Here is a 27,665-nt window from a genome sequence, read left to right as displayed (position 1 = left end):
TCCATCCTCTCATCCAAAGGTGTTGGCCTTCAGCTTCTTTATCAGTGCTCACGAAAACACACAGTGGAACAACAAGGACTTTATTGGACAAAATTCAACAAAAACAGTCTTGAACTCAACAGTAATACAGAAGATCTTAAAAAAAAAAAAAAAAAGAAAAGAAAAAAAATCCTGGTTACAGGGACTGACCATTAAATGCATCACAGGAAAAACACTGTTGTTTTGTCTAAACATTTCAATAACTTATTAAAATATTAATATAGACTAGTAGAAATACAGTATACTGTAGTGATTACTTAAACAGAGCTTCTCTAACATACAAAGCTTCTTGTAGTCATAGTTCAGTTTCTATTAAGGGAACATAGTGAAGGAGACAAAGTTGCAAACATGCTAACATTTTCTAATTAGCAGCACAAAGCACAGTTGAGACTGAAGGAATGTCATCAATTAAAATTAAAAATTAAAATAGTTTTTCCTGAGGGATGAATATCAGTGCTAAATTTAATAAGAAACAATCCAATGAATGTTCAGATATTTCAGTCAAAAACACAAATGTAAACTTCCTGCTGCACACAAAGAGCAGTCATCTGTTTTTACACAACAGGAAAAAAAAATACAGTCAACATGTGGTACTTCTGGGCCAAAGAAAACACCTGAGCATGTTTGAAAAGTACTTTCCAAACAGGTCTGTTTGCAGATCATGACTCCAGTCCAGACCAAACAACATGTTGTCACTGTCAGACCTGCACGTATTCACAGGCTGCCAACTCACAAACCAAAACTGTTGTTCCTGCCTGCAAGGAGAAATAGATACTTGTAGGTCAGCGTCTATCAGAGGGTATATAATCAGAGGATCTTCAGTGTCATTCAAGCAAAGTTTGAGACATGACAGTGTTCGAAGATGGAGAGGTGGGCGCAGGGCTGTCACAGCGCCACAGCTACAGCAAACACACTGACCACACAGTACATGGTGCGGTTCTCCCACCTGACAGTACAGCTCCCTGAAAACCCACAGACAAGCAGAGGAAATTACTCCAAATCATACATGAAATACATGTTTTTATGATTCCATTTATAAACCAGTTTTGTGGGCAAGTTATTCAATAGATCAAAAAAAAAAAAAACTGACCAACAACCATGGCACCATGCATCAACATAAGGGAGGCAAATCTGGTCTGAGTGTTGGGGGGTGTTACAACCCACCTCTCATAAATTAATTAACCCGGTTTAATCCAAAATGTAACATCAGTGTCATATGTAAAATGCAAACACAGATATTAACTATTATTATTGTTATTTCCACAATTATAGCTCCAAGTTGGCAGCACAGTGGTGTGGTGGTTAGCACTGTTGCCTTATAGCAAGGAGGTCCTGGGTTTGAATTCACCCCCTCTCTGGGCGCTCTCTGAGCCTGTGTGGGTTCTCCAGCTTCTGTGTATGTTAGGTTAAATGGAGATTCTGCATTATAGCAAGAAAATGTGATTTATTCTAACATTTGAAAACAAAAACCAGAAAGGAGGTTTCTGGCACAACTTCACCAACTTCTAAGCTACATAGAGAAAAGAATAAAAGATCAGTCTCTCCAGTCTATTTAAGCCTAGTCCTTGACTAAAAACTTCTTTCAATGGCAATCATAATCAAAGTTTTCTAAGATTAGGCTTAATCCATGTGTGGGAAACTGAGCCTTTAACTTATCCTCTTCTCCATGAACCTTGGTCGTGGGTGAAGCAGTCCCAGAAACTTCTTTAGGAGCACTCCCTGTCGACAGGGACGTTTCAGTTTTAATGAAAGTCTGAAAAAATTAGAAGTCCAGTAACTGGTGACGAAGTCCAGAGTGTAGATCAAACAGTTAAGTTGTTCCATGTGCTGAAAATATTTTTTTGGAGTTTTAATTTCCTCCATGGGATTAATAATTACAAGAACACGTTTAGGTTTCATTATGATTTCATCTGCTTGCAGGCAGGTCTGTGCTGGTCCGGCCATCTACTTATATTTTTATTATAAGATCATTCCTCTATTTTATGCTGTGGGTGATTGAGTACCTCTGTATTTTGACTGTTGTGGTTATTTTTTGTTTGTTTTAAATCAGTAAAAAAAAAAAAATCACTAGATAAAACTGATTATTTTCTCCTCTTGGATGTGGAGGAGAAAAAGTGGCACATCACTCTAATGTGTTATCATTTGTGCCACTTCCAATTAAAAATATTGGATTTAAATGATTTTGAAATAATCTTTGTTTGTTTTTTTGAGTGTCTCACCATCAGTGGCTGTGTCCCAGTAGCAGGAGTTGGCTGTGTGGAGCCCAGCGCCGCTCTTCTGCATGATCGTACAGTTCACTGGGACAGATCAGAGAGCGGCTTTACAACAAACACACGCTTACCTTCACACACAAACGCTACAAATAAGCTTGATGTCCTGGAAGCTCACGTTATCGAACACAGGGACTTGCTCACCTATGTATTTGAACGCCCGACCTTGTTTCACCAGGTGAGTGAGTGAATGCTCCACTATACTGGCCGTCCACTGGTTGACTTTACTCTGGTTATAATCTGTTCCACCGATGACGCCTTCAACGCACTGAGATTAAATCAGTAAACAGGAAGTCATCCATCCATCTGATTGCATTTAAAATACTGTTTATTATGAATGTTTCCAAAGATTAGAGAACATACCTCTTTTACCGAGACACTGATCTCATCGGGATTAAAGCCGACCTGCAGGATCAGTTTTAAAAGAAGCACAAAGAGGATCCGGGTTATTCCATGAATGTTCAATCACTGCCTCCACCTGAATCCCTCAACATCAACAGATTTTGTGTGCGGTCATTTTCGTATATTTAATCAAGTGATGCGAAATCTGATGTTCATGCTACAAAAATAGTCCTCATTACAGGTCCTTGAAGTACACAGGGCAGGCTGAAATTTGGCCCTTTTTAATTCATCATATTTTTCCCAGTACACGAGATTAAAAACAAGTGAGAATTTCAAACCAAAATCTGTTTTACAGGCAACTTTGACACCAATATCATAGGATACGTCATAGTTTCAACTGCACAAATGAACTCCTATGACACAGAGGAACAGAGACGTGCATTTGTATCCTGGATGTTTTATTTGTTTTCTGACAATTCACTGGCGAAAACTTCAAAAAGTACATTTTGATTAAACCTGGTGATGTCATAGGCGGCTGGTTTAAAAAGAAAGTTAAAGACTTCATTTTAATCTGAGTAAAAATAATCTGAACTGGAAATCATCCTAAATAAATCACATAAAAATCCAAGTCCATGTTTCATTTGTTTTGTTTTGTTTTTAAATGCACGCTTCGGTAATTTTATATGCGTGTGTATTTTCTCTAAAATAACGTGCCCATAAACGCACCACTGAACTCTCATTAAGGTCGACATTCTGCTTTGAAATTAAAGTTGCATGAATTACATTTTTGAATCACAGTTAAACTAAGTATTACTAAATGAGTCAGCTTGCCCTCACCTCTGCAAGTAACTAATAACCATTTTATTTTATTTTTAATGAGAGCAGGAAGTTCTTGTCCTACTGCGCTTCCTGTTTGTATAGCAGAGGATTTATTGCTTTGTATAATGGAGATTTGAGACCAAACCACAGAAGTGTCCAACTCCAGGCCTCAAAGACCAGTGTCCTGCAGGTTTTAGATATCAATGATTTATTCATTACCAGCCACTAAAGAATTTCGAGACATGTTGAGGAGGAAATTTAGTCATTTAAATCAGCTGTGTTGGATCAAGGACAAATCTAACACCTGCAGGACACCGGCCCTTGAGGCCTGGAGTTGGACACCCCTGAAGGCTTTTCTCATTTCTCCAATTTGTGCCTCCTCGTCTCCTATCCCTGTGACCTGGAAAGCAATGTCAGTGCACCACAATGAAGGATGTTTGCATCAGGAGGATAGAGAAAGCTGTATTATTTGTTATTAATATTAATATCAGATGATTAACTGCATGATCACATTTTCCCTTCATTGTATTTGAGGCTGGGTTAAATTAAAACAAATGTTATCGCCTTAAATAAATCTGATAACAGGACCACACCTAGCTAACAGGCTAAGCTAGCAGCTAGGTAATTTAGCTGTAAGTTTACTGCTGGCTGCGGACCTTTGGATGAACTTCGCTCATAAAGAAAGCCGTACCTCCTCTCCAGAGTTATACTCCTCCATCGCTGCCGTCACAGATAACACTACTGCCTGCCCTCTTTGTGGTCTCCGGTGTGTCGGCTGTTATTGTTCCTGTTCACTTCCTCTTGTTCGCGGATGACGAGCGACGAGAAGAGCTGGACCCGCAGCCTGAAGCGGGACTCTGTTTTCTCTGTATCGCCTCTCAGTGGCTCAGTTCAGACATTACAAAAGCGTTTTAGCACAGAAGCGCCACACAGAAAGAAATATACTGAGAAACACAAGAGGAGAAAACATTTGTGAAACCTTTAGGATGACTAAGATTCATCAAATATGTTAGAAAAATGACTATACTTATTATATTACTATTCTTTTTTGGGGGGATAAACATGGTCAGCAACAACACTCAGGTAAGCTGTGGTGTTTAAATGATGCTCCGGTCCAAAGGGCTGAAAATATCCCACACACCATTACACATTTCACTCTCTACTCACGTCCTCTGATGCAAACAAGCTGCCAAATGTTGCCCATAAATGAAGTGAAATGGATTTAAACAGCATTTATAAAGGATGACTGGCAGGAAGCCCTGGTCAAACCTATCTCTACATTTAATAGACTGAGAGAGACTCAGTATAAGATTTGTTATGGACTACATATCACTGTTGTTTTGCACAAGACAAATCTCTCTCTCTCTCTCATCTGTGCATTAAGTGCCATTCTGATAGGGAGGAAGCATCAATTGATTTCCAAGTTCTGGACAATGATTTCCAAAGAACATAATGAGATATTTAAAATAAAGATAAAATGTTAAAATCCTGGCGTTTTCCTCTTAAGCCTCCCCTCCCCAACCACAGCGCATTAAAGCCTTCTGGAGAAGTTCCTTGTAATTGCCAGAAAGTGTATTTTACACAGTTGGATCAATGCTTCTGAGCCAAGTGTTACCCTTTGTTACCGGGAATGAAAAGACTACACACAACTTTGTTTTGTGTGTGTGTGTTAAACTGTTTGGTGTTCATTGATAAAACTTAAGAACAAGTATTGGGGGAGAAACAAAGAAGATTGCACAAAAGCCAAATGATCTAATTGATTAGAACAATTATTAGACTGATCATTTTTTACTTTTACATATAGGATTTTGCTGTAGCCTACTTGTAAAACAATCATACTGCATTATTTTCATTTGCTTAATGGTATGATGGCTAAGCATCCATCCATTATCTTCCTCTTATCTGACCTTGGGTCACTTTTTGCAGCAGGGTAAACAGGATGTTGTTGACGCCCTTCTTCAGCAACACTTTCCAGTTCCTCCTGCAGGATTCCGAGGGGTTCCAGTGCCAGATGAGATAAATGACCTTCCCAGTCGGTTCTAGATCTAACCCAGAGTTTCTTTCAGGTTGGGCAAATATCTGAAAAACCTCCAGAGGGAACCACCTCAAGCAGCTCCTTCTGAGCCAAATGAGCAGCGACTCTACTCGGCGCCATCTCTAAGGCTGAGCCTAGCAATGAAGGCTGGGCTGTGGGTAAAGGTGGGTGTCTGACCCCCAGCTTCACAGACTGGCAAAAAGCATTTGTTAATTTTTTCAGATTTGTTGCAACATTTTTAATTTGATTAAATTATTATTCAGTCATATCTCTAACCCTTCAAATGATCCCAGTAGGTGTTCTGTTTTTTTAACGAGTTACTATATTAAAGAGTTCACTTCCATTTTGCGGCTGATTGCTCAGTGTGTTGAACAAAAACAGACAAATACAGCTGCTTGGTGTGTGGATGGATGAGTCAGATTGTGTTTGACATTTTAAATGTAACCAGAAATCCTTTTTATTTCAGACTCCTGCACTGTTTACCAAAAGGTGTGCGGCACACAGACATAAACAAGTTGTGTGCCTTGTTAATATTGATTTGTGTGTTTTATCCAAAGATAATCAACCCTCCCAGTCCTTCGTGAGACTAGTAAATAAACAGTCACTCTACAGCAGGCATCTCCTGCGGCCATTACCACAGAAATACAGACTCCCAGAGGATGCCAGCAGGGAAATCCATAATACATAATGTAGCAGTGACAAGTGGGAGTTTCCCTCAGCCTAGATCTGCACTGCAGTGTGCGCTTTATGAACCGACTTGCCCTTTAAAGTTTAATTTATACGGACAATAAGAAGAAAAAGAATGAATGTCGCATTGTCAGAAAAGAGCCATTTCTCTGTCTCTCTTTCTCTCTGGCTCTCTCATTCACACACACACACACACACACACACACACACACCACGCCCCCTCCTGTCGGGAACACCCTGGCTGTGGATCTCTGCCTTCAGACGGTGCTGAGGCGCACCGACAGGCTCTCACACGGTTCATGATTCTCGGGCTGACTCCGCAGCCGGCCGTGCTCACCCCCCTCCGGACCCTCACCGTGAAAGGCGAGCACACCAGGTAAGACACCGCCGCTCTGCAGGTCAGCCGGCAGCGCTCCGGGACGCTGAAACACCGGCGCGTTGCATACGGCACATATGGTCAGCAGTGCAGCTTGTTCGCAGTTCCTGATGTTTTATTTGTGCCTTTTCCTTGTTTTGCGGGGACGAAAGAGGAGGGGAGGGGGCTCTCTCCGTCCACCATCACGACCACGACCTCAGAGGACTCAGCACACATCAGTGGGTCCAGACAGCCCCGCTTCTTACCTAAAGTTAGGCGCGTTTGGGCAGGTGCATTGCAGCAGAAAGCTGGTATTTCCCTTCTTGCCTCCGCTGATTTCGACGGTAGATTTACCTGTTCGTTAATTTAATAACCTGTTGAGAATGTGTTGCACTGCTGAACTTGTTCCAGCAGACCGAAGAGCTGTTAAAGATGATGTGAAACATAAATAAAGCACAAACAATGCGTGTTTAGATCAAGTGATCTGAGCTGGGTTTGATGTGATAAGAAGTGACCGTGTAACAAGGCTGTTTCATCCTATTCTTATAATAAACCGAGTTTTAGCCTAATTAGTGATGACCTTGTCCGCGGAGTCACCAGGATATCCCACCAGGTCTTTTCATGGGGATTTCACCGTAAAGGTGACAGGCGCACAGCAGTGGCCTCGGGATGCTGCTGAATGTATGGAGGCTGGGCTGGTTGTGTGACACAGTGCTCATTGTACTCTGGCTGCGCTGATAAAGAAACAGGCTGACCTCATTCTGCTGTTCAGAGGTGGGTTTTGCTTCAGATGAGCAGAGGTGCATGTGGGTGATTCAGAAATGAGAAGTTCTTCTTCCATTTGGTGGTTGAAATGTTGTCAGCTGCAGGATGTAAAAAAAAAACCCTCTGCTCAGCTACCAACAGGAAAACATGATGTATGCAGGATTTATTTATTAATATTTTATGCTTGGTTGGCTTTCCATCAATTTGGGGCCTCAGCCGTGGAGAATAAGTAATCATCGGTGACTCAAATGCATATTTGTGTGTTTTTGTTTCGGGATACAAAATGACAGAAAATTGAGGAAAAAGTGGCAAAAAGGATGTTTTCTGATTGCCTTGTTTTGTCTGAATCAACAGCGTAATAGTGAGCTTTCACTCAAGAATAGTTCATTTTTTCATCAGTGATTTAGGCTCCAGAGTGAATTATTTGTTTGTAGATGGGTTTTTTTTTTTAAGTGCTAAATAATTTTTGATTTAGAGAGGATGAAGTTGAATACTTTTTGAAATATCCAAGCAACAAGAAATCACCTAATGATATTTACACAACTGGTGAAAAAAACCCTTTTAATTTCTTTCTCGTGTAATCAAAATAACAGTTTTTTCTTTCTTTTTCTTTTTTAATTTGTCACTTGTTTGAATTTGCAATATTTGATTTAAAAAAAAAAATATTTGAAGCACCCATTGAAATGAGGAGCAAGTTTGCTCCTTAGGTCAGACATGTGGGCTGATCCATAATTAAATTGTATTTACTTTTCTTATTTGGCCTCAAGTGTTACATCTTAACAGCCAGTATAATGTGAAAATAGAAAAGCCCAATTCAACTTTCCCAAGTGGCTCTTAGACCTCAGACAGGGTTGGCTGCTGTCCAGAGTGGCTACTTAACACTGACAAAGTAGATTCAGACGAGAACTGGCAACGTTTTCATCTGTCAGCCCCGTCCACTGAGTAGATTTAAACAACACTGCTGAGCTAATGAGCTCATATATTGCATAATTTTTATTATGAACCCCTAAAGGCAAATGTGAAAGATCCAAAATGTACACTGCTGTTTCCTTCATAAACAACAAGCCATTGCAGTGTAAGAAATTATCCTGCCGTACTGTAATTTGTCATACTGACGCTTCCCTAAATTGGTTCATTCGGCTCCTCTAAGCAATAGGTGCGGTTATCATTTGAGGCTGTTGTATCGTAGTCTCGAGCAGGGTACCTCGGTGATGATAACCGAACCTTCATGCAGCACACCCGCTGTGGGGGTTGTGAGGGGAACAAATGGGCAAATAAAGAATGAGAGAAGCAAGCGAATGTAGGGATTCCCTGATGTCTTAACACAAAGGCAGGGGAGCTCATCCAGTAGTGCAGAAAGAATCCCTGGGGATTGCAGTCACACAGCATTAGAGGTCTCCGGGATCTGCCGGCACAGGATAGAGGAGTGTGTGCGTGCATTTGTATGTGTGCACATACATTTGCTCGCACATGCATTCTTGTGACAGACACTGCAGGCTGCAGCCAAATGTGCCAGACTGATACTTGTGTGCTGCAAATCCAAAACCTCTGCTTAAAGTTTGAGTCATGGTGTGGCTCTTTGTATCAGATTGACTTGAGACAAAACTATTATACCACAAATATGTCATACTTTCTACAAAGTCGTATTTCAAAAAGCAAACTAGACAGCTGCACCACCTTTCTGTAGCTGTCTAGATTGCAGTATCTGACTAGCTCATGCTGCGCTTGTGGTTGATGCTCGCAGCGTTGTCGTGAGCTGTGAGATCTTGTTGTTGTTACAGATAAAGAAGGTGAAGCTTCTTTGGGAAGATGGTAAAATGTTGCTCAGTGCAGCATTTAAAGCCTCAATCTAAACTTGGTGTGGTCATAATCATTTCTATTTTTTTTTACATGAGAAAATATGTGAAGATATTTTCTGGAGTCTGAGAGCCAAAGTCCTCTGATTTCTTACGCTTCCTTCCATTCTTGTCTGCCTAACCGATTCAGGGTCCTGAGGGAGTGGAGGGAGGGTTTTTGGAGACTATCCCAGCTACCATAGTTCGAATCAAGGGGTACACCCTGTACAGGTTGTTAGCCTGTCGCAGAGCTAACACAGAGAGACAGACAACCATTCACATTCACACCAATGGGCAATTAAAAATCACCAGTTAAACTAACGTCACTAACTACATGTCTTTGAACTGTGGGAGTAAGCTGGAGTAAGGATTTCTTAGGCTGTATGATAAAATGTTCAAGTTGAAGGTTATAGAGCTGGATAAAAGAAGAGTAGCTAAGCCTCACACCTGACTTGCTGTATCCATAAAATATTTAATTCATTCCCTTGGCTTTGTCCATAAACTGTATATAAAAGATGGCCATGGCTTCTGTCTTCAGAAAGTGTCTTAAACAAACATTCATGTTTATGTCTGTGGGTGAAAAACAACATGTGGTGATCTCTAGGCTGTGTCGTCATATAGTCCCTTTCATGTGATCACCAGTAACTGATACGGTTGTCACTGGGGCAGGTAAGTGGAACGGGTTAATGTATACTAGTTAATGGAACTATATCCACCCACCATAATGCATACTGCACACCAGCGAGTTTATTTCCTCCATTTATCTCCTTCACAAAGCGACCAGCAGATGAGCCTTGTTTAGACTGCATCGAGCGATTGGAAGTACCGTAATTAGTGACCTTAAGTGGATGGATATGAGCTCAGCAGTTAAAGCAATGTTAACCTTTGTGTGACTTTTGTTTTCCTTAAAATTTCCTCTTTAGGACTAAATTTATAGTAATGTGTTCAAGACTTTCTTTGTGAAATGGCTTCCTGTCGCTTCTCCCTCTTCACCCTGCCCTCCCTTTACAGCAACACGCACACAAAGCTCTAGTGAAACCAGAAGTTTAGGAGAGGACATAAAGTCAATGTCTCTTCAAATGGTCAGTTTTATTCACCTCTGTTTTAATATAATGGATTTAATTTAAGTGGAGTGCAGAACATGGATTTGCAAGATGGTGGCATGAAGCTTTAGGAAGGCAAAATAAACTTGATATGAGCCGAGTAATAACAATATGTCATGCATTAATATTCTTCACCCTCACATGTCTAACTTAACAGTTATTTTTTAAATATTTGAATATTCTCTTAACACAATGGGCCTAAAATCACACAAAAGACATAAAATCTGGCTAAATAAAGTCTATAGTTTTGTTCTTTGTAACAGCTTTTTACCATATTGAAACAGATTTAAACAAACAATGAACTGATTTCTTGCAGAAGGGTTAGTGATAGATTTTATTTTGATACAGTCTTTTCTTGTAATTTTACCAGTTTGGAAATATCTCATACTTGCAGTCCCTAATATTTCAAGCTTCATCTCTCTGTTAATGAGACATATGAATGAGCTGGGGCTAAAAATACATAATGTGCTTGCAGTTTCCTAGAAAGCCTGGAAACTTGAAATCCTTTTTTTTTAGTTGTTATTCTCCGCCTCTGTAGGGAACCCTCTTTGCCTCTTAAACAACGTCTCTCTGCATTGTTCATTTACTCATATTTTCACAGATGTCTTAAAGAATTATGGAGATTCACACATCAAACTGTCGTCCTTTAAAGCGCGAGTCATATTGTGTTTAAGATTGGTGCACAATTACATTCAGATTAACTGCTGATGCCTGAGGTGCTGAAACAAAGCTCCTCCATGCTGCTGCACTGAATGTCTGATCTCTGTAGTGCAGTGTTGTGCGGGGTTTCCCTCCCTCCCACTCACTGATGGCGCTCTCATCCAAAGCTCTCCAAACGCATGCTGCTTGCCCGTTTGGTATGCAGCCTATAGCCCCGCGTGGCCTCAGAGATGCACCGCATCCTTGTTCAATCACAGCAGCAGCAAGGGAATCAGTAGGCAACCTGTCCAAACAACAACCCCGCGGATGTGGGAGGGGAGGGGAAAAGCATCTCGACAGCAGAAATGTAATTTGGAGGCAGTGCTGAGGGAAAGGGCTCAGTTGAGTAATAGATTGCTGGTCAGGGAGTGATGCCTCACTGTCGCCCTCCATAAACCTTGAATGTGTGGACACATGCCTCTGTGGGCGCTGCAGTGGGATGATGGGACACTTGAACCTAAACACAGAGTACAAACACTGAAAATGCCCCTTTTTTATTTAAAGTTGTATCCTTATCTTAGTGTTTCACAGCACTCAGCATGCTGACCGGGATGTGCCAGTGAAGAAAATCCACCCAGCACGGTGTACATGTAACACAGGCATTAATTAAATTCATTGTTGACATTTCGTGCACATTACGGTGTTTAATCATAACTATTTTAACCAGCTGCAGTGACGTGAATGGATGTGAGGAATTAATGGAAATGTGCAATAAACCTGGGCTGTGAAATGACTGCAGAGTTATGAATGCTGAATGGAAAACTACTGATTAAAAAGCGCTATATGTTTGAAAACCAACAAATGGGGTATTACAGAGTTGAATGACTGTTATTTATCATTTAATTATTTGGCATTTTGCTTCTAAAATGTGTTCTAGTTAAATGGAAATCAACTGGATTTGAGCTTTAGAGTTAAATCTTGATATTTGGATGCTAGGAGTCGACTTAATCTTCCTAAAATCGATGTGACATGCTGTTAAACTCTATTAGTAAAGTAACTTTTTGACAATGGAGCCAATAATCAAAAGAATTGGGACTCCTAATAAAGGCTAGCTGCTAAGCTCTAAGCGAATAGACTTTTGTTTCCAGTAAGCGCAGGTTTGGAAAACATAAAGCTGAATCTGAAGTCAATGTTTACCTGCTGCTGAAGAAAAAGGCGAGGTTTTATATTTCATCTGGTCAACAAGGACTTTTATCAGAATGAGACAGGAGGTCACTGCCTTTATGTCGTCATAACAGACGGAGACTCACAGGTGTAGGATTATAACATAGTCCTCGTTGCTGTGTACATTTGAATCATGTAATCCTGAACATTAATCAGAAGTTTCGGTTAAATTTTCCGCCGACCTCACCCATATTTGTCGACAAGGGCAAAGTCCGTATTGGTTTTGTTGGTTCTGAGAAATGCAGTTGTGTTTTTGTTTTGTGTCTTTAGTAGTCCTCTTCTTACATTAAGGTCAGATCATGTTGGAGTTTTTAATTCATTTGAGCTCATTAATTAGCTGTTTTAGTTCCTCCAATGACGTTACAGTTCATTGACTCACATTTTTATATGTCGCAACACATCCAGTGCAGCGTGATTTCGAAAGTTGCATAAGTTAGAGATTATTGAAGATTTATAAATATTTGACTAATAATTTGTAGACTTCAGAGATCATTTGCTAACACATAGTTAACCTTGGCTCACTTTCAAATCCATGCAGCTGGAGATTTACGTGGGTGTGAATGTTGGTTTGTCTACTGAATTAAATACAGAAATAGTTCTTCATAGACCCTCCTGATATAATACTGGAAATGTGTTGGTGAGCAGGCTTTGAAAGGCTTCTAGTTGTTCTTCAAGCTGCCTGCTAATTACAGTAGCCTGCTTATGAGCAGAACCTAGCTCACATTAGGTTAGTATGCTGGGCCCTGATCACACATGCCTAGAGACTGGTTGGCAACCACCTGGCAACCACTTGTTGCTAGGATAAAAACAGTATTCCAATCCTTCCTGACTGATGTCAGTCGCTGTTAAATTGACTGCTAAAGCCCTAATTGTGTAGGCTCTAGAGACCAGTTTGTGAACCACTACTAACCATGGGACACTAGAAAAAAGTTGCATTTCCCAATCTGTAGTTGGCAAGTGTTTGCTGGAGGTTGCTGGCAGTTAGGCGAAATTTTCACAAAAAGCTAAATGGCGGTACACCAAAAATCTACTTGTGATCGCTTTGGTTGCTGGCAGATTGCCGTCATCACCTGTAGTCTGTATAGAAAACGCCAACTACTCTCCAACCAATCGCTAAGTGCTAGTGCAATGCGAACCTGAAATGACAGTTTGCAGTTAAAGTAAAAGTTACATGTTTGGAAGTCTTTGTTTCCAGTTTACGTATCAAGTTTTGTTACTGCTTGGTCTTTACAGCTGTTTGCAGGCAAATTGCCATCTTCCATGCAAATTACAGGCGACTGTGGGAGTCTGTTAGTGACCACAGCAATCACAAAGATTTTTCTCTTTGTGCCCTGTTTCACCTAGCAACAGACAGTAACCTCTAGGGACCGCTTTCCAACAAGTCGAGGACTACACTTTTTCCCACGTAACTGAGGCTTTAGACCTTGAGAACTTTGAGTGACTGTAAATCTATAATCTATAAGAAGTCTTCTAATAGAAGATCCCCAGTCCAAACCAAGAAGGAAAACGAAACTCTTTGGGGTTGCATCAGCAAGTTTAGCTGCTGTTAAAAATCTGCCAAATCAAAGTTCCCAGTCTTGTGTCTTGAATTTTTGTACTAATTTGAAGTCTCCCATTCCTTCTGGCAGCTTTAGTCTTGCTTTATAAGAGTGCAAAGTGATGTTTCACAACATGACACCCTTTCGTAAAAATGACTAATCCACAAATTAAGCACAATTAAAGCAATATAAGGCATGAACAAACCTGTTAGCTGCTTCTTTGGTAACGCTTTCTAATTGCGAGTTGGAGGGGCATCTTTGAACTTCAAAACAAAACCTTTTTCCAGCCTATGTGAGAAATCAGTAATTGTCTGTGGTTGCTCTGAAATGCAGAGCAGGATGCCCTTTCTGTCAAAACGTCCTGTGCTCTAAATATTGGTTGCTGAATGCTAATTATTTTGAGGAGCAGTTGTTTTGGCTCCTAGCCTGGATTTTCCACAAGCATGTGGGATGCCAGGAGCTGGCATATAGAACAGAAAATGTTTTGTTCCATTTCAGATGAATGTATGTCATGGCCATTAACAACATAATCCTTAGGAAAATTATAAATGCATGCTCTAACACGTTATGGGGATAAATAACATCCAGAAGTGCTTTAAATCCGGAGGATTCAGGTCCCACCTGTCTGTCTAAACAGCAGTTTGTCTTTGCTAGAAGATCTTTATTCATCGATCTGCTGTGGAGGCTCTGCCAGCCCAGACGCTTAACACTGAATTTCATTGTGCATCTGTCTAGATTTTCCAGCTATGCTAATGTACCAGCATACAGCGCAATAAAGCCGAAATGATGCAGGGCTTATCATACGAATTTTCATAATCCATTAGCATCTGCCCAGCCTTAAATTACACATGCTGTTCAGTTGTTACGCTGTGATTAATACTAATGCTGCTATGAACATGTACGCACGCATGCATGCAGAGGATCTCCCTTCTGTCCATTAGCTTGTAGTGTCTTGAAAAGATGAAGGAAAGTACAATTTGGTTGGACTGGAGTGTTATGAAATAGTCAACCATGTTAGTGAAGGGAGCTGGTTTAACCCGAACATTTCTCTCACTCCTCTCCTCTCGAAGAAGAAGCAGCAGTGGCAGCAGAAACTGGGTTAATGAGATCCTGCCTCAATCTAAAAGCTCTTGTCTCTTGTTCTTTAAGTGTTTGCGCACTGGCAGCATGCAAATCTATTACATATCTGACTATGTAAAGTTTTCTCGAAACATAAAGACAACATTTTTAAATCTTAGTTTAATCTGTTCTTTAAAATCTGCCTCCCCTCATCAGAGGGTATGATGGCAAAGAGTAAAAGATTTCAGACTCTCTGCAGTGAAAATCTTTGTTTATCCAACAAACAGACTTCCTGCACTTGAACCGTCTCACAGTTTCTAAACAGTGCCAGATTTGAGGAACAGGCGCCAGACTGTGGCTTCAGTTCTGGACAATTTTACTGCTGCTTTTCAGTCCTGCCAGAATAAACTGGCAGCTTTCACACTGCAGAAATGAGAGCAGCTGATCATACTGAAGACTGAAGGACCAAATGGCATCTCTGTCACTGGCCACGCAGAATCTAAGGAAACAAATGTAATAATACAGGTTAAATCATTATTTTGATTTACATCAGAGGCTTGTCTTATTTCAGCAGGTGTTTTACACGTCTGCTGGTGTAGTTGTGAGAACCATTTTCTAAATTAAGTCTTGTAAGTGGGTATACATTTTGTCATCATGCACTTTTATAAAGCAAGAGAAGTACAAACAGATCAATTTGCAGATGTAATTCAGTGTTGTAGGCTTTGCAGTGTTTGCAGCTGTTGGTTCTTGGTTTTACCCTTAAAAAACATCATATCTTGTTGATTTCAGTCACTCTGAGGTCATTCTAGGGGCAAGCTGAATTCTTTTTGTCAATGTGATGCTGCAGATTGATTCAGACCTGGCAGTAACAATTTCAATTACAATGTGAGATTCTTGTCAGAGTTTCATTCTGAGTCTGTGCTGCTCATATAACATCTTCCATTGTTCATATGGGCTGTCTTCTGTAATATGACTGCTAGCTGCATTGTCTTGACACGGTGTATTATTGCTTACAGTGCATTGTGTGCAGCCCACACACTATAAACCAACCCTTTTCCCTCTCGTCTTGTTGTTTACCTTCAAATGTCTTAACTGTTCAGTACACCGTTCACTGTAAACATGACAGCTCTTTTTGTATCCTCTTGTATAAGACAAGACCTCAAAACCCATATCAGCTTCAGTGTAGATTACCAAACAAAACTGCAGTTACTCCAACAATTACAAAGCACTCCATCTTCGTTCCTGCATGAATCAGATGGAGGAAGTGAGTCATCAAGCTGAACGAGAATTCCTATTGGGTTTGGTTGGCCTGTGGGACTCCAGATGCAGTGCGGCGCTGGCCGAACAGCTGAAGCAAAAACCTAGCTGTGGTAGGCCAGTGTCAGCCTAAAAGCAAATCTGGCAAACCATAAGGTGACTTGGGAGGGGAACATGATACAGTGTACAGTGGAATACTTTGAGGATTCCCAGGAAAAGGGGATGGCTTGCACATCACTGGGGAAAATCTCACTGAGGTAGTTAAACCACTCCTCATAGCAGGGCCCCCTGGGGCCTGAAGTTCTGGATGCTGTGGTCTGTCTGCATGGAGGTCTGAGGTGGTGGTGCCTATTTTTAACAAGTGGTGCTGGAGGTATGGTAGAATTACAGAGGGGGCCATACTCCTCAGCCTCCCTGGAAAGGAAGGCCAGGGTATTGGGTAGGAGAGTCTGTCCATTAGTCAAACCTTGGATCAGGAGGAACAATATGGTTTCTTGTCCTGATTGCCAAACGCTGGAGGAGCTCTTAGTTTTAGGCAACAGTAATCACAATGCTGAGGAGATGAGGAGAAGAAAGGTCCTTTGTTTTAGTTTGATTTGTATTTCTCTCACAAACCGCTGTGTTTTAAGGCATTCTGTACTCCAAACAAGGCTTTTGGGGTCAGAACACTTGGTGTGCATTAAAGGTAAAAACCTGGTGTACGTATCTTTCCCTTTGAAGTCCAGATGGGCTTTTCTCTTCCTGGAAGTCTTTTATTTTACCAGCAACACCTAACAGCACAGCACAATAATCACGACCAATTTTCTGGCTCTGTCTCTTCTGCAGTTTCTCTGCTGGTTTGTTTTGGAGGATAAACAGCCTTTTCCTGAGCTCACGCTGCCCTTTTCCTCTTAATTAGCAGGTGAAATGACACAAGCAACCTTTCAGCACAAGGACAAGCAGCCTTCAGATAAGAGTGATGCCCGAGAGTTCAGTGAAGGTGAAAAGAAGAAAAAAATGGAAGGAGTGCAGGGAGATTAAGAGAGCACAGCTAACGGGGGTTGAGAGAGGGGGTGGGATAAGACTTTTTTTTTTTTTTTTTTTAGAGGAACTGTCTATGCTGGTTTGTTTTTCCTATTTTCTGCTCCATTGAGCCTGGCAGGGAACTGTGGAGGCCTGCAGGCTTGATAGGTCATTACAGAGGACGGCTCTGCTGCGAGTGTAATGTTACAGCGGCTGTGACATGTGTGCTTCATGGCTGTAAGGGCAGCACTTTAAATGTTGGTCAAGGCTTGGTAGCAAATGTGTTAAACATCGGTGGCTTGTATCTTAACTGTGAAAGACAGCCATGGAGGAAATCTCTTTTTTTCTTTTCAGTAACTCAAGAAAGGAATTTTTTTTCCAAATATTATTCACAAAAAAATCTGAAATATCAAAAATCTAAATTTCAAACTCAAGTTTTTCTTTTATTATCTGTATATTTTATGCATTCTAGGTAGCGTTTTAGCAATTTAGCTGGTGTCTACTAACATAATGTAATATATAAACTATACACATTTCTGACATGCTCTCACTCAAAGCTTAAGCTGTTAAATGAAGGATGGAAAAACATCATAACAAAAAGTAAGCTTACCACTTCTTTAAAAAAAAATGTAATATGACTTGTCCTGCTGGTATTTGAACCACAAAATGGACTTCTCGTTTGTCTGTTTGAACAAAATGCTGCCACAATGTCAATTTCCTTCTTAAGTGTCATTGAGTTTGGAGCTGACTCAGAGTAAACATTCACTAAGCTAACAGTCACTTTAAGTTTGAGTGAACTCTGGTTTCTCAGCAGTAGTTTGTTCCTCCTGCTGCCAAAGATAATGGCTGAGTCCTGAAAGACAATTGATGTTGGGTTAGCTCTTCTTACCCAAGTAACTCTGACAGCAGTCGGATCAAAGAGAAATTGGTCAGAGAGTAAACATTAGAGCAGGTAACCGTTCATCTCCAGCCCTAGTATAAAGTGGCAGAAGATGGAAAATCTCATATAAACTCTATAAACACTAGACAACTTTATTAGCTATACCTTGCTAGTACTCAGTCAGACCCCATTTTGCCTTCAGAGCTGTCCTAAATCTTTGTGATACAGATTCAACACGGTCCTGGAAACACTTCTCAGAGACTTTGGTCTATAGTGACATCATAGCATCACACACTGGCTGCAGATTTGTCTGCTGCACATCCATTACTTGATGTCAGGTCAAAGATGCTTTACTGAATTGAGATCTGCTACTAAATGGAGGCTATTTGAGTAAAATGAACTCATTTTTATGTCCAAGAAACCAATTTTAGATGATCTGAGCTTTGTGACATGGTGCGTTATCCTGCTGGAAGCAGTCATCAGAAAATGGGTACGCTGTGGTCATAAAAGAAACAATCGCACACACCATTACATCACCACCAGCTTGAACCATCGATACAAGGCAGGATTGAGCTATGCTTTTTTTTTTTTGTTGTTGTTGTTTTTGAAAACTTCTTACCCTATCTGCCCCTTCTCACTCTACCAGCACTTAACACTACAATCTACCTCAAGGTTCAGAAATGATCTTCTTCATCTACGTTGTAATGCGTGGTTATTCGAGTTACTGTCAGCTTGAAGTCATCTGGCAAATCTCCTCTTATCCTTGGCATCAACAAGGCATTTTCTCCTCGAGAACTACAGCTCACTAGATATTTTCTGTTTTTCAAACCATTCACTGTAAACTTCAGAGACGCTTGTGTGGAAAATCCCAACAGATCAGCAGTTTATGAAATAATCAGATCAGCTCATCTGTCACCAATAAAGTCAATTAAATCAACTTTCTTCCCCATTCTTATGCTCAGTTTGAACTTCAGGGGGTTACTTTTACCATACAATGATACATACATTGAGTTACTGCCATGTGATTGGTTGATTAGATATTTGTGAAGCAGGTGAACATGTGCACCTAACAAACTGGCTATTGAGTGTTTGTACCCGCTTTAAACATCCTCCTCTCCCACAAATCCAAAATAATATTTGGAAGGTTGCAGGTATCAGGTTCTTTGAAGTGAACTACTTTTTACAATACATTTTTGATGAGGTCTTAATCAACAAGCGTTTATAATTGTTCCAAACTGTGCAAACGTGGAGGGGAGAGGGGTTGTTCCCCATTTATAGGAAAAATGTTACAAATTTTGGGACGTGAGTATAAGAGAGATTTATCCAACTGCTATTACAAACAAAATATCCTGAGCAAAAACCTCCTGAGTGTCTATAGCTCAGGAGGGTAGAGCAGGTTGTGTACTAATTGGAAGGTCAATGCTTGATCCTTGGCTCCTCCACCAGTGACAATGTTAGAAAACCCTGAGGCGAGATACTGAACCCTAAGTCACTCCTGTTGCATATGTCGGATGTACGAGTGTGTGAATATTAGCTTAAAGCTAAGAAGAAAGTGCTTGTATGAATGTAGATGAATGAGGCATCTAGTAAAAGACTCTCTGTGTGCTCAAATTGAGTAGAAAACTGCTATATAAGCACCAGTCCATTTACCATTTACAGATGTTCTTACTGGGACACTAAGTGTGGATTAATTAACTACTATCTTATTGGCAGGTTCTTGACATATTGCTCACACTGCATGGTAACAAGCTGCCAAGGCCTTTAACAGCTTACTGAGATACAGTGTCAAGGGCAGTGATTTTTTTCCCTCCAACATTTATCACTGGAAAAGCGCTGGAAAAACGTCTGCAAAGCCAACATTAGTGGAAACAGACTGCTGCAAACATGTAACAACAAAACAAACAAATTAAGTATTTCGCCTGGTGTGACGGTGGGGTTATCCGTGGGCGGGGGAGCTATCTTGGAATAATGAAGCTTGAACAAATGAGTTTTTCTAAAGCTTTTCCTCAGCAGGCAGCTTTGAATGCTCTCACACAGGGCGAGACGCAGTGATCGGATAGCTCAGCTAGCAGTCATCCTTTCTTTGAAGACGTTTGTTAGACTGCACTCAGCAGCCAACAAGAAGTTCAAACAAAACCCGTTTTTTTTTCTCTCAGACACAGGTGGTCACAACTTTTAGGGATGTTGCAGGAATCCTTTAAAGTTACTCCCCCCAGTTCTGTTTTTGGGAAGGTGCTTATAGTATTTGGGGATGGAAAGAGGCTGGAGATGAAAGCAAATGTGAAAAGCACCTCATTTGAAGCAAACTGGCAGCTTGCATCCAACAGTCTTCTGAAACAGCCAGACTCGAACAATTATGATCACACAGCGGTTGACTGGCTGTTTGGAGATGAGACACTAAAACTCCCTCGTGGTTCCACAGAGCTACTTCTGCCACACTTTGTGGTTGTAGACTAGTGTAATGTTTGTTTGTTTTTTATTCCTTTTTTTTAAACGATCATCATGTGTCACCTCTCTGTGATTGCAGCTTTGACTGTGGTGGTTTGAAGCACCTTTAAAGCACTTTTGCCTTCAGATACGTGAACAAAGTCACCCCACTCTAATCTTCCGTCCAGGAAAGATGACTCGTAGACAGCCAATCGAGGAAAGATATCGCAAAGTTTGGCTGCCGTTCTCCTATATATGTCTTTCTGCTGCATGTTGGCATCACCTTCTTCGCAGACAAAAGGCCAAATCAGGCGACGACAGAGTGTTAGTCACTGTTATGCAAAGTGTCAGGCTTGATGGAGGTGGGTTATTCATATCGGCACCTAATGCTGCTTCATTACCTTTAAGCCAACCAAGTAATTAAGGTTTTAAATTGGATTCCAGTTGACAAACCGTGGTGAGCCGTGTTTCGGGAGAGTTATTGATATGCAGGGAGTTCAGGGAATGAATTGATGAGCGAGGAGTGAAGGAAATTCACGCTGACAGCAGGTTTTCGCTGATTGGCAGTGACACGAACAGTGTGTCTGACAGACCTCCAGGCTGAGAGAAAGGGTCATTAGTGCACTGCAGATATATTATCCACCCTGAGGTGTGTGTGTGTTAGAGTCTAAGCAAGAGACTAAAAAAGAGAAATCTACGAATGCTTTCCAGTCGGACAAACACGTCATGTATTGTTGCTGGTGTGATTTTTGTCCTCACCCAAATCCACCTCACATCTCTTCCCAGAAACCTCTCCACTCTGCTCCAGCGTGCCACATCTCATCTCGAGCTTTCCGGTGAAGACGCAGCCTGCCTATTGATTTCACCCCACTGTGAACACTGGTTCACATCCGATAGCAGGAAGTAGATTACATGGTGGGGAGATGCACGGCTGAGATAGCAGGATAAATCTTATTTCCGCCCTCAGATAAGATGGTTGAGCTGGAAACCATTCTGAACATGCTTATGGATTGTTGTCTGTATCTGCACAGCAGAAAGCAATAAAGTAAGAGTCTGTGCGCTAACTGCTTTATAAAGAGCTTCTCAGTCTGAAGACTCTCCGCTGGTAAATTATGTTGTCCTGAGCCTGGCTTTTATGTGCAGTCGTCTATCTCAAGAGGTTTGTGCTTCATCTCATTCTGACGCTTAGAGAAGTAATTGAATTTTATGTCTGAGTGTAGATTTGTCATCATTGTGAGATCGGTTGTAAAAGTATGTGGGTTAAAAAAAAATGTTTGACTCACAGGTGCAAAAGATCAGAAGCAAACGGTGTACAGGAAGCAGGCTGAGGCAGAATCCAAAGCACACGCAAGATTAAAGAAACACAAGAGCTGAGGCACAGAGTCGGTCGGATCAGGCTACTAAAACTAGAAGAGCCTTTGTAAAGTATTAAGGAATTATCCAAAAACCTACAGGTTTCTTTCTTAGCACAAAATCAGTTTGATAGTTTTTGTCCTGCTGACACTGTAAAGATTTATCCAGCAAGACACAAGTCAACATCGTGGCATCAATTTTATTTTATTTTTTTTAAATAAATAAAAGTATCTGAGCATTTTAAATGGAACCACAGCAAGCCCATTTGAGTCATACCTTCAATTTGTAGTTGTACTTAGATGGATGTGTGTGGCAGTGCCGAGAATTGCTTTCCTGTTAAAATGCTCCAGCTCTGGTTGAGCAACACGTTTTGGACATTATCTTCAAGCACTCTCTTTATATGATGCAGTATTTATTGTTAAATCGATGACTGGAAGCAGGCCCGAGGCAGTGAAGTAGCCCCAAACCGCATTCTGATCACCGTGCTTCAAGGCTGGTTTGAGGCTCTCCTGAAAAGCTTTCTTTGGTTTGCACGAAACACGTCTGCACTAACTGTGCAAAAACAACTCTGTGTCCATAGCACATTACTCCAATAGAGCTGCTCTTTGTCTTCATGGTCATTGGCCAATAGTCTTTTATGCACTGATGTTTGCTCTAATACCAGATGCTTTTTGTCTGGCACACCTCCCATATAGGATCTGATTTTACACGTGATGACTATTGTTGCGTCTTTACCTTACAAGATAAAACACACCTTGAGGGGTTTGTTTTTAGTAACATCATTTTTGCACCAAATGGCCTGTTCCTATTGGTTGGCAGCTGTTCAAAATTAGATGAGCATATTGCAGTAAAATATTTTATTTCATGTTATTAGGAGATCTTTTCAAATCCCCTGCTAGGATCATATTCATTCCCAACCTTTTCTTCTAAAGGCGTCTGAGAATCCTTTTAATTTGATCTGACCCTACGTGACCTTTTTCATAATCACTCAAGACTTTTGTACAGTGCTGTGATTTAATGGATGTGAAGTTGTGATAAATGTGACTAATTACCAAGATGACGTTGAAGTTTAATTTTAAGCGTAAGTTGTTTATCGTGCTCATCTGTTAGCACTTTATCAAAAGGATCTTTGATTATCTAAATATGCTCAACAGACGCGTGCCGACTGTAAAGATTTCCACTCTGAAAACAAAAGCGTTTGAATGATGGCAATAAATTGAGAATCTATCAATAATCTGTCGGTTAAATGGGGTGTAATTACATTCTGTATTTGTTTGCTCTTTCAAGCAGGTCTGCTGTATTGGTGCAGTCTGCATGGTAACATAAGCAGCGTTTATGAGTCAGAAATGTGTTTTTGCAGTACTGTCAATATAACACGAACATGACAAACGCGCAAGCGAGGGGTGGTGATTAAAAATGTGTGCGTAAACAGGTGTACTGTACCTGGGTGAAAGAGGCACTTGCTATCCAAAGAAAACAGGAATTTGCTCTGTCATATTCTCTGGTGTTTGCAGTGGCAAGGCGTAAGCAGCTGTGAAGTGTGTTATTATTGACCTTGGATGGTGAATAATTGATGCTTCCTACACTTAGAGGAAGTCTGCCCTTGTGTGTTTGTGTTTGCTCCACATAAAGACCCCGTGTTGTTTGTCTGAATCCGGCAGAAGGTGGTCTGCGGCTGTGTCAAGCGACCCGCTGTTTAATGGTCATCAGGGATGATCTCTGTTATTCATCATTACTACCGAGTCCGACTGCATTAATGATTCAGCATCCTGTGAATCGCCGCAGGAGGATTCAGAAGCTATACATTAAAACAAAAGAGTTGAGCCACAGTACAATCTGCCAGTTTTTATCCTGGGGAGAACTTCCCCGACTGACTGACTGTTATAAATGAAGCTCTCTGATACATAGAGCTGGAAATCTTTAAACTTTATTAGGTGATACAGACTCTCAGTTCTTGTAAACACTTCTTTGGGCGATATATATTGCTGTGCCTGGGGACGTTATCTAGAAAAACCTGTGCCTCCCAGGAGATGAAGAATCTGCTGATTAAAGGTGAAGGGATAACTCTTTAAGGAAAAACTGATCTCTCGAGTCAAAGATCTAAGCTGCTTCTTGCTGCAATAACATGTCTAACGCTGTCGAAGCCGGTGAATTTTCAGTTTGAAGAAGTCAGCGTGACCCACATTTTCTACATAAACACACTATATAATGTTCTCACAACCTCACTCATCCCGCTAGAACTCTCTCACAGAAATGCTTTGTGCAAGGCTTTCAAGGTTTATAATCCAATATGATTTATCGAATTGCAGCAAAACCTTATATCATCTAACGCATATCTGGCATTGAGAGCTATAATTAAAAATATACTGCAGTGAACAGTAGCTAATGCTATTTCTGTGGTGCTGACATTAAGGACTCTGCTGCGCTACTGTTTTCGTTTCACACCTTCTCTCCATAGAAGTCAGACTCTATGTGCTGTCTGATGAAAGGACGGCAGTGTTTTATTTTGTTATTTCCGTATTTTATTTGTTTGCTGTTTTAAAGAAAATCCACTGGTTTATTGTTTTTTTTAAATCCTTAGTGACAACGCCAGCTGTGTTTGTTAATGTTGGGGAGTTTAATCGGCTATGATGGATGGAACATAACAGTTAAGCTGAAGCAAAATGCTCCCTTGGAGTCATTCTGAGCTGCTGCATCATTATTTCACAAGTAACAGAGATGAATGAACTGTACATCAGTGCCTTCTTTCCTTGTCAGACTCCAGGGTGGGGGGGCACACATAAAATATTACAGAGGGCTGCTCCTGGTCTTTGGGATGCACTGAACCCTAGTTGTAAGGTTAACTGTCTGTAGCACATGACCATGTAAAGAAAATTGGAAAGCTAGCATTTGGCTCAATTTGTGGCAGTGATTGCTTTTATGTACACCCACCTGACATTATATTAGGTACACCTTTCTAATACCAGGTTGAATCCCCTTTTTTGCTTTCAGAACTGCAGAGTTCGTCATAGCACAGATGCAACAGGTTGCACGAAACATTCCTCAGGGATTTTGGATTTCATCGTCATGCTCAAGAAACCAGTTTGAGGTGATTTGAGGTTTGAGACATGGCTATTGTTGCGTTTTCAGTTTCACCCCAGTTCTTTTTATTCCTCAGTTCTCCAGAGACGACACCGGAACTTAGTAGTTATTTCACAAAACCTTTATCTTCAGTCACTCATGCACCTTCCAGAAGTGGAGAGAATTCCTCTGCAGATCTCAACTTCTTTGTCTGGTACAACGAGTTTTATACAAGCGACCCCCCCACACCCCCCATCGTAAAACCCACACGGTGTGTTGTAAACCTAAAACACTGTGTTTGTGTATGTATGTGCGAGCAAGTGAGTGCCTGCGTGTGCGCGTACCTCTGTGTGTTGTGTGTGTGTGAATGTGTGTGTGGGTGTGTGTGTTTTAACAGTGTGTGTCTGTATATGTGACTTCCTGCTGGTCATAAAGTCATCTCCTCCCAACCCAAGTCACAGCAAACTAAGATCCCCACTCGGGTATCCCTTGGGGAATCTCCACTGAGCTGTTGGCTTCTTGTTGTCTTACTCTTACAGCTAAGGATGAGGAGGGTCTCCTGCAAACCTACTTCTAAGTTGTGACAGTTATGAGCCTTTATTACATTCAGGGACAAAGGTAACAGAGTTTTCCTCTCTTTCCTATCTGTTCCATATAGTCCTAGCATCCCCCAACTGTGGCTTCCTATTTCCTTTTATGACTGGCAGATCAAATTCTGATCCTACCATTTGAATGTCACAGCAGGAATCAAGAGTTATCAGACCAGTTTTCCAATGCTAGTGAGCCTGTGTGAGTTGCGGCCTCAGATTCCTGTTCTTAGGTGACAGGAGCAGCGCCTGGTGTGGTCTTCTGTTATTGTAGCCCATCTGTTTCAAGTTTCAACATGTGGTGCTCAGACCAGCCTGTCTGGCACTAACAACCACATCATGGTCAAAGGTTCTTTTTCTTTATTCTGATGCTCAGTTTTAACTTCAGCAGGTTGTCTTGATCATGCCTACAGGCCCAAATTCATTGAGCTGCCTTCATGTTATTGGCTAATTAGATTAGCCAGCAAACCAACGGCGGTTTTCTTCTTGAACTCATGGGAGACTGGGCCATTTTTGCCCAGTCTCTTTCTTATTGTTGAATCATGAACTCTGACCTTAACTGAAACATGTAAGTGGTTTTTTAATGTTTTTCTGGGTTCGTTTTTTTGACTTCCTGGATGAGTCGTCCATGTGCTCTTAAAGTAATTTCTTTAGGCCGGCAGCTCCTGTGAAGCATTACCACTTTTCCAAATTTTCTCCATTTGTGGAAAATGGCTGTCATTGTGGTTCAGTTTAGTCCCAAAGCCTTAGAAATGGCTTGTAACCCTTTCCAGACTGGCTTTTTTTTTCTCAGGTGTTTCCGTTTTGTTTTGTTTTTTTATGAGTGAAGTAAAAAGTGTTTGTTAAAGAAGATCATTACTGTAATTAAATGTAGAAAATAATGAGCATCTCTAACCTGACTGCAAGATTATTGGATATGACTAATGTTTGGCTTATTTCTGCCACATCAGTTTGATTATAATTTGATGATTTTGCGTATAGATTTATTCTGTTGTTTATAAACTGCAATAACGATTTCAACCACATTAGCAGTCAGTATTAAATAATCGCATATGTATTTTTTCCCATCATTTCCTGAGTGTGCAGAGTTGAATGCCTCCCTCACTAACTGCTTTATGAGTAAGCACTGATGTGGGTGTACCCGGTGAAATATTGTGTTGTTTGCAACATGCAGTAATGCTCAAATAACAAAATAATAGTCATGAAGTCTTCCAGTTAAACCAGTCACGGTGTGTGTATAGAGTTTCATTCAGCAGCATATTGGAGCTCGAGACTACTTGAATTTAGTTCAGTTTTTATTTATTTTTTCTGCAAATCTTAAAGTGCTAAACAACTGGGGAGAACAGATGTTTATTTTAATCAGAGCAGCAAAACAATGTGAGCAGAGGGTACAGCAACCATTACAAACAAAACATGAAAGACACGAGGGAGATGGTGACTGATATTTCATATTTCATCCCCGTCTTCTCTCCGGACCCAAGATGACTGGATCTCAGTGTGGGGGGGGAGGAAAAGAAAGTTCAGAGGCATTTAGAATCATTTATTTAAAAGCCACACAGCAGCAGGATGTGACGCTGAATCAAGTTGAGCTACAGTGCCTGTACTCCTCACAGTGAAGAAACAGTGCAGCAATGCAGCTCATTGATGTGTTTTTAATTGTCTTTAGGCTCTGTTACATATGAATGTATTAAAGGACTCTGGATAAAAGCGTAGCACGGGTACCGAGGATCACTCAGTGTTGGTTTTGGTCTTTAGAGGGGAATCTGTGACAGTAAGGAAAATATAACACATCAACAATATCAACAAGCCCATCGTTCAGAGGCTGACAGACATACTGTGTCTGACTCATCCTGTTTTTCCCCTTGGAAGGTTTCCTTTCTGAGAGAAAAGAGCTGAAATTAAAATACCGACGCTTTTCTACCAGCGTCCTGTGGCCTTGGACTTTGAATTATTCCATCCGGCCGCTGAATGCTCAGTTCATGTTTGTTGCATGTTCATTTCTCACTCATATCTATTTTGCTCTTCTGCCAAGTGGAGCCCACCTGCGACCTTTAATTGGCAGATTGATTCTGCTATTTGTAAGCTCGACCACCTGCAGAAAAGACCAGACTGACAGCTGGTGAAATGCCACAGAGTTGCAAAACACAAGGAAGACCGCAGTGTGGCTTTGTGGCCAGATGTCCTTGATAGAGCACAGAGTCGGTGACAAACAATCCATTACATGCTTGGATTGTGAACAGTGCAAAATATGAAAACCACCGCTGTGCAGCGAGTGATCGAAACAGTGAGTCACCGTACTTTCCTCGAAGCAACGTTTATTAGCGCAGAGCTGAGCAGCCAGTGTGTTTCTTCCACTCGGATCCCAGAGTTTCACTGCCTCCTCACTCGT

The 27,665-nt window shown here is 41.0% G+C and overlaps 2 protein-coding genes across 5 annotated transcripts in view; one reads left to right on the top strand and one right to left on the bottom strand.

Annotated features, from left to right (window-relative positions):
- Window positions 1-73: 73 nt before the first annotated feature.
- Window positions 74-4,330, bottom strand: LOC147311385 (dynein light chain Tctex-type 3-like). 2 transcript variants are annotated; one of them, XM_086266332.1, is made up of 5 exons: window positions 4,162-4,328; window positions 2,673-2,714; window positions 2,454-2,577; window positions 2,259-2,336; window positions 74-1,001 (listed from the first exon to the last, which is right to left on the bottom strand). In XM_086266332.1, the coding sequence occupies exons 1-5, from the start codon at window positions 4,186-4,188 to the stop codon at window positions 925-927; spliced, it is 348 nt and encodes a 115-aa protein (XP_086122458.1). In that variant the 5' UTR covers window positions 4,189-4,328; the 3' UTR covers window positions 74-924. The 2 variants fall into 2 exon arrangements, with proteins under 2 accessions (XP_086122458.1, XP_086122459.1); XM_086266333.1 differs by lacking the exon at window positions 74-1,001 and adding an exon at window positions 1,016-1,792 and having other exon boundaries at window positions 4,162-4,330.
- Window positions 4,331-6,441: 2,111 nt separating this feature from the next.
- sytl5 (synaptotagmin-like 5) overlaps window positions 6,442-27,665 on the top strand; it is a 45,426-nt gene continuing 24,202 nt past the window's right edge. For all 3 annotated transcript variants that reach the window (XM_086266905.1, XM_086266906.1, XM_086266903.1), the window contains exon 1: window positions 6,442-6,568. The gene's annotated coding sequence lies outside the window, so the exon portion shown is untranslated. The remainder of the gene's footprint in view (window positions 6,569-27,665) is intronic.

Source organism: Aulonocara sp. 'chitande type north' Nkhata Bay, linkage group LG16 (genome assembly GCF_057382095.1).
Source record: "Aulonocara sp. 'chitande type north' Nkhata Bay isolate Kocher_YH1m ecotype deep benthic linkage group LG16, A_spYH_male_GT1.1, whole genome shotgun sequence".
NCBI classification, from domain to species: Eukaryota; Metazoa; Chordata; class Actinopteri; order Cichliformes; family Cichlidae; genus Aulonocara; species Aulonocara sp. 'chitande type north' Nkhata Bay.
Note: the sequence above shows the minus strand (reverse complement) of the source record. Positions and strands in the feature narration are given on the sequence as shown.